Source organism: Hakea prostrata, chromosome 8 (genome assembly GCF_041222555.1).
Source record: "Hakea prostrata isolate BN-2017 chromosome 8, UWA_Hpros_2, whole genome shotgun sequence".
Taxonomy (NCBI): Eukaryota; Viridiplantae; Streptophyta; class Magnoliopsida; order Proteales; family Proteaceae; genus Hakea; species Hakea prostrata.
In genome coordinates, this window is record NC_142607.1 from 32,249,333 (window position 1) to 32,260,506 (window position 11,174).

General features: G+C 35.2%; 1 protein-coding gene across 1 annotated transcript; it reads right to left on the reverse strand.

The window, feature by feature from the left end:
* Positions 1–2,903: 2,903 nt before the first annotated feature.
* On the reverse strand, positions 2,904–10,972 carry LOC149007581 (vesicle transport protein GOT1-like). The gene is made up of 8 exons (XM_089165860.1): positions 10,817–10,972; positions 10,603–10,662; positions 10,375–10,457; positions 4,359–4,450; positions 4,159–4,239; positions 3,986–4,083; positions 3,816–3,897; positions 2,904–3,361 (listed from the first exon to the last, which is right to left on the reverse strand). The coding sequence occupies exons 3-8, from the start codon at positions 10,403–10,405 to the stop codon at positions 3,323–3,325; spliced, it is 423 nt and encodes a 140-aa protein (XP_089021986.1). The 5' UTR covers positions 10,406–10,457; positions 10,603–10,662; positions 10,817–10,972; the 3' UTR covers positions 2,904–3,322.
* Positions 10,973–11,174: the final 202 nt, after the last annotated feature.

Below are 11,174 nucleotides of genomic sequence, written 5' to 3' on the forward strand. Positions count from 1 at the left end.
GAAACAGGACAGCAGCTAGTATAATCAGAAATCAAGAAATTAATGTGATCAATTAATCTTTAATCATCTCAGAATCAACTTACTCATACTAGATTATCACCCAACAATTTACAAACAGATTTATACAAGATACCAATAACATATGAATCAAATTAACATGGTTTAACATAGAACCGAATCTTATAATTGACATATAACATCAGATCATATCATAAGAGATATCATATATGACAATTATATAGAAGACTATGAGAACCGAAACATTGAAGCATATATCAGAGGCAAGCAACAAAAGAAACAAGAAATCAGAAATTTGTAAATTGAGATAATCGTTAACCATATGAGTAAACAATCAAATTAGGATTTAAATGTTATACAAAACCTAAAATGAAATCATAGAAACATGAACCAGAAGGCTCTGATGCCAATCTGTGATCGATTTTACCTCATGCCCTAATCTAATATGGACCGAAACATGCAAGGATAATCAAAATTGAGAGAGATGATGACGGAGTTCGGCAATGTTGCCTGCATCTCCGGGATTCAAGTTCGAATCCAACTTCACTATAATTTGGAACTTTACAGAGAATGAGAAGAAAGAGAGAGAATGTGATAACACCTGATATAGGTGAGAATAGAAGCCAATACCAACATCAAGTGATCGTCTACCACCACTGATCAAAAGCCCCAAATAATCTTCACAAAGATCCTCCAAGATTCATAGTTGCAGGAGCTCGAAGATGGCAGCCATGGAACCTTCACCGAGAGCTCAAAACCCGTAGAAAAGAAACCCCAAAAATGAGAGAAATCGATTTGCATAATACCCATGAACCAACCCCAAGCCTCAACATATACAATGATGAAAATACCAAATTACCCCCCAACAAAATGTTTACCGTTTTTATAGTAGAGATGAAATCTCTGGATTTCATCCCATATCCATAAATCTACAAATTCACGTTTTTAGTGTAAAAAGATGAATCTCTAGATTTCATAAATCTAGAGATTTTCACAACCGAACGGGTATAAATCTCGCATTTGTGAATCAGAGATTTGAAATCTCTAGATTTATATAACCAAACAAGCCCTAACATGGTGGGTCTAAATTACAAGAAAAAAAGAAAAAAAAAACGCAGGCAAATTATTCACCATCAAAGGGGATAAGTGAAAACCCAAAGCTTGGATTTTCTTTGCTTCATTCTAGCTTTATTATTATTATTCTTTTTAAATTTTCTTCACTTTGGGGAATTCGTACTTCTTCTAGTCTACAAGTTGGGAGATTATTTAATTATATATGGAAAAAATAAAATTTAAGTAAAAGGTATAAAGATCACGTTACCCCTATAAAGGATATTATATCCATTTTGAAAATACTTTCATAAAAATTAACAACCAATATTTAACAGTCTGCATTCCTTTTTGTACTGTAGACCCTATGGTGAATGTAACAGGCACTATTACAGGGGATGCAAGTAATATAATATGGTTGATGTATTTTCCACTAGAGAAAAGAAATAAACTCATGATAGTATTGGCATATACCAAACTCTCAAACGGAATATGTCTTTCCCAAAATTATAAAGGGAGAAGGTCTTCATGCAATGCAAAGACGTTTGTTTTCACACCCTTGCAGTAACAGGCTGGGTTAACAATTGCATGACCCAACGCCGTACCTTCCCTTGAAAAATGGATGTAGATATTTCCATTAGATTTCCAAAAATCTTTTCATGGGTGGGCAGAGTCAAAGACAAAGGTAAAAGATGATGGAAGGTTGCAAGTATTTCTTTAGGGCGTGTTTGGTAATGTTCTTAAAAAACGTTTTTGGCTTTCTTCTGTTATTTGGAAACGGAAAAACGGGTTAAAAGCGTTTGTTAAATGGGTTCGTTTTTCTGTTCTTTAAGAATGGACTGATCAGAAAAGTGGTCTGGAGAACTTCTTTTGCGGAACATTAAAAGGATGTTTTTACCAAAGAACAGAAATAGAAGTGATAAAATTGACTCTGTTGAAACCTTTGAACAAATTTATCAAACACCAATTTATTCTAATAGTGTTCTAAAAATAATTTCAAAATGGATTTATCAAATGCCCATTTTCAATCAAAGAATGATCTTTTAGCACAGAAACACCAAAAAATGGTTTTGCATAAGAACTGGTCTCTTAGAATGGAAGCACTGCCAAACGCATACCTAACTTCTTTGTTTGAGCTATCGCTCAATAGACCTGTAAATGGATAGATAAAATCCGTCACATTCGTATTCGTTTAAGGTTATTTGTATCCGAAATTTTTATAATTTTTGTTAACAGAAAATATCCATATCCGTCTGCTAAGCAATTAGATTTGGATTCGGATAATTGCTTATCGGATCGGATAATATCCGGATAAAGTAAAGTATTTGACATTTTTTATCTAAAAAGGGATGATAATCGGATTCGAATACTGATACAATACCGGTAAACCGTAATCGAAAATTGGAAATTTAGAATAAAAATTATAAGAAAATGACAATCACCAATCAATAATCGGATAGTTTATCAAATTAGGTTATCATCAGATATCCGATAAAGTTTCATATTCGAATTCAAATTTATCCCAGCCAAATCCAATCTATTTACAGGTCTATCGCACGATAGAAATTTTCAGGAACGTGTAATATTTGAAATCAGTTTTTTATTTTTATTTTTTTCACTGGGGAAAAAAAACGTGTTTGAAATCCACAATCTAAGGCTTTTGGTGTTTCCAAAATTACAAATTGAAGAAACGAACTTTTTCATCGGCAAATAAAAAGCAGACCAATATACCTAAATATAAAATTCTAACATGGCCACAAACAGTGTTGATTGAAAGGCAAGAATTCATGTAGTGGGACCTTATTTACTATTAATTCTAGTTCTTGGTAAAGGAAGGGCTGCTAGAGATGTAGAGGATAAGAATGAAGAAGACCAAGGTGAGGGAATGAAGAGAGAATAGCTCACATCCAACCAAGAGAACAAGCATATCACCAATCAAGTAAATTTATTATCTTGGAAAGAGAGTGTATTAACAAAAGAACAAAAAATATATCCTGAGATATCTACAGCCCCTGGCATCATCCAAAAAATTATGGACACCAGTACGCCAGTCTGTACAAAAAGCCTGATGTACACAAGGCAAAATCCACAACAAGCAAGTCCTTTTAGGAGCAATTTGTTAGAATGTTACAATGTGGAACAAAACAAGACACTGCACCTCTGATAAACATTATCTTACAGTGTAGGACATTGTTCTACATTGCTTCTTTGTTGTTCTGCATTGCTTCTTTGCTCCTGAGCTGATTCAAAGACTTCATACAGGCACCCGTCTACCCCTATACCTGTTCATGAGCTGCAGAAAGTGGAGAAGGGGGTAAGAAAAAAAGGAGTCTCAAGTTTTAAGATGGTACAAAATGATGAACAATGAATCAGGATGGGAATATCAGTATATTTCACAGAAAAAAAAAAAACACACACACAAGCAAGTGGACTAAATAATCCATAGGCATTGACCCTTAACAGTGTCCTACGATACAAGTTTCTGCAAAATAAAAAGTGATTTAAACATCTTGTCCTCTCAGATCTCATGGCTGATCATCTGATCTTCACAGCCAAATGTTGTCACAAAGTTAAAAAGGCCCAAAATGAAAGGGTTTTGCTAAGAAATGCAACACCAACACCAAACAAAAAACTAATTTACTAGATGCACACAAAAAAGGGTAATAGAAAAAAGATCACCTCACTGATCACACGAAAGTCAAAACAATGTTTAGTTAATGATACTTTCGAATCGTCAGAATACTTACCGAAGTCACAAATGGTTGTTGGAAAATCCAACCAAGAATTGGTATCCTTTGAAGAAAAACTGCCAGTGTAGGCCAGAAACCACTGCAACGGGAACCAAATCAGAAACCAAATATAAGTTTGCGGTCATAAAACGAGTAAATGGAAAAGAAGAGTGTGAAGCAGAATAAACCTGAAGAGCACAACAAACCCATATGCTTCAAAGATCATGCCTATGATAGGCCACCCAATAAGAACAAAGAAGAAGCCAATACAAAATGAGACTGTACCCTGCTCAACAATAAAAGGAGTACAATCTAAGCAATATGAGGGGAAAGAACGAGGACACAACGAAAAAGAATCCACCTTATAACTCTGGCGTTTCATGAAAAATTGCATGGTGGATTTCAGTCCAATAGTCAACATCAAGCCTGACAAGAAGAGGACCTGATCAAGTATCACATTAGCAGATAAACGGTAAGGCACCCTTATCAGAAATAGCCAAATAGAAAAGAAGGCACAAAGAGAATAAGAGAACCGCAAACAAGTTAAGACTGAACACTTACATTACCCATGGCAAGAAGTGCTTTGTCAAAGAAGAAGATCATTCCCAGAAATGAGAAAAATATGCCAAACCCTGTCAATCCTAGCCCGATCTCTGTCTCATTTAAAAAACACAATTCACGTCAAGTCATTAAATGAATACAATTTAGAAGGTGACCAATGTGGAAGAATACATCATAATTGTCCTTGAATTAAAAATAATAAAAATAGATAATAATATGGTAGCCTGACATGCCTACTTGATATTTTACATTCTATTCAAATTAATTAAAAATAAATAAAACAATAACTGCTCCCACATTTCGAATCAGTAGTCAAGTTCTAACAGTCAATTAAAAAAAAACTCCCACAGATGCTATAAGAATGGATGGCTTGTCTAACGAAGTTCATAACCCGGCTCGTCTAACAAAGTTCATAACCAACCTGGAGGAACTAATCATCTATATCTACTTAGGTGTATTATATGTCCACTCAGGCGTATTCGGTTAGCAAGCGATTGGTAGGAGGAGAGCAAAGAAAAGAAAAAGAAAAAGTAACTAGAAAGTAAAAAAAAAATGAAATGAAAAATAAATTCACGGTATTTGGTTGTCAATCAAAAAGAAAAGAAGACAAAAATTCTCGATCAAAAAGTTGATTAGGTCCTTACTGAAAAGAAAAGACAATATTCCCAAGACAAAATTCGATATCTGCCAGAAGAATTTCTATTAAAACTAACAGTATTAAGTATTTTTAAGCCAGGGCAAATTTGTACAATAAAATGGTTTTTTCTAGTCAATTTTAGTCATCTCTTGTAAACCAAACAAGGCCTCACTGATGTAGACAATAAGTCCAACAAAGTTCAAAATCAACCTGTAGATCTATATGCACAAAAGTTAATGCTGCTGAATTCCATCAAAACCATTTCTAACAGATCAGTTGCCTACTCTAGCATGAGTGACCTCCCTACTGGCAAGAAGTTACACCACCATTCTAAGGCATAACAGCCCTATCCACTCAGTTTCTCAATTATGAATAATGTTAGCATAAGATGAAAATAATTCACTACTACTGGGAATGAATCAATAGATCAGCTGGTGGTTTTGAAGGCAGTTTTATTTCCAAGTGAAGCCTGCATGTCAGCATCCCTATCAAACCTCTTTTAATGGAAGAAGCCACCAACTCCTTGAAAATTTTCGGCTTACAGTTGCTATCTCGAGAAGGTTAGGTATCATGCAAAATGCTGACCAAAGTAACAAATAAAGTACGAATTTTTTCTTACAATATCTTGGTCTGGGTTTTTGTTGTCTCCGCCTTCCTGATTTCTACAAATGGAGTTTGTGCTAATCTACTAACTCTTTCTTAAAATACAAACACCAAAATGATGATGCTCAAAAAATTCAGGATTACATGAAAAGTGAGAGAGAGAGAGAGGGGGGGGGGGAACATGTTTCAAGTACGATATGGATTGTTGTTACTATGTTAGCATGTAAATTCATCTGTTCAGCAGCTTTAAAAGCAATTAAGTTTCATTTCAACAGATTTTATGATAGTTGTAGTTTGGGTAGATTAGTATCTACAATAAGAAAGAATATCCTTCAAAGTTTCATTTCAGAAGCATTTCCAACAGAGTCCTCATGAACTAAAAGATTTCATGCCACTTGCTAGAAAATGGAAAGGCATCATATTTTCTTCCACATTTTTTTTTCTTGTTTGTGTGGGGATTGGAGCCATGGTTCTAAAACCCCTTCCACATTCTACCATTTTCTCCTGTTCTATGATATTCTGTGAAGCATATATTACATAATGATAGGAATATATGAAAACTCACGTCAAATAGAAAAGGATCTTAACTGACTATAGGGACAAAAAGAGTACTAGTAATGACTTTAAAAAGAGCACTGGATCACCATACATGTCAAATCCAAATTAACTCTCTAACCCAGATTCAGATCTAACATTCACAGGGAGTGGATTCAAAATATGATTGTGAAGCCACAATCACCACTATCAGGCAGGTTTGGCTGCTTTTCTACGCACCATGGAAAGTAAAATGAAGGGAATACAATGAATTTGGTCATATGGTTACATTTTTGAGAAACTTATGATGAAATTGAGCTTTAGCAAAGGTTATCCCTACTTTTGTGTCTCACTCATTACATGTCAAAACACAAACAAAATAAAGTTGAAACGGAATGAGGTCACACCAAGCTTCTCCTCCCTCTCTCCCTCAATGGTGGGGAGTAATTCACTGAAACTCTGAGAAATTCAGACAGCAATGACAAACTTCATCATTTTTTTTTTTTTTTCCTCTTAATTTTCTCAATGCAACAAAAGAACTAGCAGGAGAAACTATATATTTTTTCTTCTTCTTCCAACTCTTTCTTTCATCTAAGAAAATAACAAACATAGTCTAACAGATTATATTCAACATCAATAAGCCTTGTCCCAACTAAATGGGGTCAGCTACATGGATTTTTGCCCTGCAATCAGTTCTGTTCGAGGTCATGCTATATACAAGGCCTAAGCTATACATATCCTTTCTCACCACTTCTCCTAAGGTTATCTTAGGTCTACCCCTAGCTCTTCTAGTTCCTTCAATATGGATTATATCACTTCTCCGTACATGGGCATTTATAGGTCTCCGTTGAACGTGGCCGTGCCACCTTAAACGACTTTCTCGAAGCTTATCACTTATGGGAGCAACTCCCAGACCAGCTTTAATATGATCATTTCTTATCTTATCCATCATAGTTTTGCCACTCATCCATCTTAGTATCCTCATTTCTGCTACACTGAGTTTATCTATATGATTCTTTTTAACAGTCCAACACTCTGCACCGTACATCATAGCTGGTTGAACAACGGTCCTATAAAACTTTCCTTAAAGCTTTAATGGAATACGCCGATCACATAAGACCCCGGACACACCTCTCCACTTCATCCACCCTATTTTAATTCTTTGGGAAATCTCATCCTCTAAATCACCTATTTTACTTATTATTGAACCTAGGTACCTAAAACAATCACTCTGAGGAATCTCTTTATTGTCAAGTATCACCACCTCATCATCTGCCCGATCATGACTAAAGTTACAAACTAGATATTATGTCTTCGATCTACTAAGTTTACAGCCTTTTGATTCCAAAGCTACTCTCCATGATTCTAATTTATTATTAATCCCCTTTGGGTCTCATCAATCAACACAATATCATCCGCAAAAAGCATACATCAGGGGACCTCATCTTGAATGTCTTTGGTTAATTAATCCATTACCAGTGCAAATAGATATGGGCTTAAAGTTGACCATTGATGTAACCCAACTGTTATCGAGAATTCATTACTTTGTCCCCTCACTGTTTTAACACTAATCACCAAACCATCATACATATCCTTAACTATATCTACATATTTACTTGCAAGACTTCTTTTCTCTAGTACTTGCCAAATTAACACTCTAGGGACTTTATCATAAGCTTTTTCTAAGTCAATAAACACCATATGAAGGTCTTTCCTACATTCTTTATACCTTTCCATAAGTCTCCTAATTAGGTAAATAGCTTCCGTTGTAGATCTTCCCGGCATAAACCCAAATTGGTTCTCCGTAACTGTAGTTAAGTGTCTCAAAGGGGTTTCAATTATTTTCTCCCATAATTTCATCGTATGGCTCATCAATTTAATGCCCCTATAATTATTACAACTTTGAATATCTCCTTTATTTTTGTAAATTGGAACCACGATGCTTATCCTCCATTCATCTGGCATTTTCCCTATGCTCATAATCTTATTAAACAACTTAGTCAACAAAACTAGTCCATGGGTTCCTAAACTCTTCCATACTTCAATTGGGATTTCATCAGGACCTTGTGTCTTACTGAGTTTCATCCTCCTTAAAGCTTCTTTTACTTCGGACATCGAAATTCTAAGTATATAAGTTCGGACATTGGTGTTATGGTGAAAGGTGTAATTGTCCGAATCATAAGTGCTTGAAGAATGCTCATTTAGTAAACTAGAGAAATAGGTTTCCCATCTTGTCTTAATGTCCTCCTCACAGAGTAATACTTTACCATCTCCATTTCTAATACATCTAACATGGTCAAGATCTCTACTCTTCCTATCCCTCATCTTAGCTATGTTATAAATATATTTTTCCCCTTCCTTCGTGCCCAACTTATTGTATAACTCTTCATACTTCTTTTTCCTTGTTTTTCCCGCAATTTTCTTAGCTTCATTTCTATCCAACCTATACCTTTGAAGATCCTCAACATCCTTAGTTCTTTGTCATGTCTTAAAACTAGCTTTTTTATTCCTAACAGTTATATTCATACATCTTTATTTCCTGGAAATTGCTAATTCAAACATATCAGTTTTTATTTCAAATAATTGAATTTAAGTCCACATTCTCCGTTCAATAGCCCCAAACAGAAGACAATTCCCTACATGGTACAACCTGCCTTTGCTTCTTAAAATTGTGGTATAAACAATAAACTTCTCTTGTTGGGTATTATGTGCATTTAACTTTTCATAATGCTAATCCACATGATACTCCACAATCAACAAGGGTAAAACCAACGAAACAAGACAAAATTAATGTGAGATTTCATTCCGATACCAAAGTTACTGAAAAATGGGCAGAGCACTTCCCTGAAAGAATAAAGCTGAACTACAAATGAGAAATGCTTTTGTATCCACTTAGGGAGCTGGAATGGCAATCATTAAACGATTCAGTTAGAAAACTATGACACCTCATTCTGGCAGCAGCAACTTGCAGCACTGAGCACAAACTAATATGGCTAGAAGTTAGTAATTTTCTGGGCCTAAGCAACAAGTTTGGGAAAGTATGAAACTGAAAACCAGGAGAATTTTTTTAGATAAATAAAATTACAAACCAAGAGGTTTTTTAAGATATATAACAATGTTGTTCCTTGTTTCTTTACATCCTAAGATAGAAGGCACTTAAAATATATTACAGCCTGCTACGTACAACAATAAAATCACTTTGACCTATCAAGAAAATTATCAAAACAACAATTTGATACATCAATTAAGCACCAAAGACATCTTAGACCAAGCAAAAAGTAATTGAACACTCATAAAGTATACAGAAATGATAGGTTTACAACAACATACTTATAACAGATAAAACAAAATTCAACAACTAAAAGTCTAAAACTATTAGAATTTGCAAGATGAGTGTCTTCTTTTCAAATCATTGAGATTCATCAGCTCTACTGCAACATGTGGTTTTGAAAGTAGAGGTCTTTGACAGCTAAAAATTTGAGCCACCATCCTTTTTAAGTTGACCATGAACAAATCCAAAATATTGAGAACACAACTTCTTCCAGATTTTGAATAATTTCCCCAACTAAAGGGTGCAGGTGCAGGTTGCCATGTTTTCTTCTTATTTTATTCACTTACTATAGTCTCACTCAACATCTACATGGGTAGTGAAACGGAATGAGTGCTTGATTAACTTTCCCCGCATAATGCAATGCAGAAACTATGAGATACCAGCGAAACTAGTCCATATTACAAACCAAAGTGGGTATCTCCAGTTGGCAAAGACACTTCATAATTATGAGGTCATGAGATCAACCACCTAGATCTTTCAGTTCCCCCATCCCCCAATCTCTCTCCCCGACCCCCCCCCCCCCGAACAGTATTTGCACTAGAACAAAGAATTTTCATAAAAACCTCTCATAGCCTTTTATGCAAGTACTCTCAAAGTAGACCTTTAGATGGTTAAAGAAAAGGAATATAAGTATTAGGGGAATAAAAATGGGGGTGCTGACAGAAACAGATTAGGATAGATCAAGTATAACACTCATTTCTAAGATTACTGCTGTCCATGAAACAACATTATAATTATAACTACAACTACATAAAAGCATAATAGCAACATATAGGGACACAAAACTTATAGCTGTAAGACGAACTGAGTTGGTTCAAATGCAAAGCGAGCAAAGTTTACTTTCCAATATAATAACTACAAGCTCATGCCGCAGAAAATTAAGATAAAGTGACAGAGCATTCAACACGTACTTTTCCGATCGTTCATCTCGAATGAAACCATCTTGCCAATCCAAAATTGATGCTCGGAACCTCTAAACCTTGAATTCTCCCAACTACAGCACAAAAATAAATTAAGCACAAAAGGAAATACTTCAACCAATACTGAAACATTCCTTTCTGATAATCAATTAAATGAATTTGATTTCATGATTCAAATCCAAGGAAATTTAAGTTCCAAGAAGAAGATTTTGAAGTCACCTTCTTGAAATATGAAGGGTTAAAACTCGAGACGGAAGCAATTTGTCGAATTACGAGAACCTACAATACCAGAAAACAAGCAAAATCTCAGTGGAAGGGTATAGAATTAAACAGATACATCATAGACCGTTCTCTGAAACCACTGGATTTCTCGACAAAAACGATCGAAATTACTTGAAAGAACAAGATTAAATTGAACAGAAATTAGTAGTACCTCCCGCAAATTGAGATGCAGATCGAAATATCCGGATGATCAGACACGCAAGCTGTCACACCAAGGTCTCTCGAACACCTCAAATGACTTAAGACCGATAAGTTTTCTTGCAGCAGAAGAGAGCGAGAGACAGGGAGATGATAAAAACCCTTTCTAGGCGCCTTCCGGCCCATACTTAAAAGGGTAATAAATGTCATTACACGTTACTCGGTTCAGTATTCTGTGTTAAAGCGTTGTCCTCACGAATCCGCCACCATGTTTGCCTCACAGAGAACGTGTCTACACCCGATTTTACCTTAGTTGTCCTTAATTGTATAGTGTTTAAGACGACTTGGCCTTATCTCTAAATGGCTTTGAT

Excerpts from the sequence above, each read along its gene's own strand:
- LOC149007581 (XM_089165860.1), bottom strand. The coding sequence starts at position 10,405 with ATGGTTTCATTCGAGATGAACGATCGGAAAA. Across the intron at positions 4,240-4,358 it reads CACTTCTTGCCATGGGTAAT|GTCCTCTTCTTGTCAGGCTT; the intron begins GTAAGTGTTCAG and ends ATACTTGATCAG. Across the intron at positions 4,084-4,158 it reads TGAAACGCCAGAGTTATAAG|GGTACAGTCTCATTTTGTAT; the intron begins GTGGATTCTTTT and ends ATTGTTGAGCAG.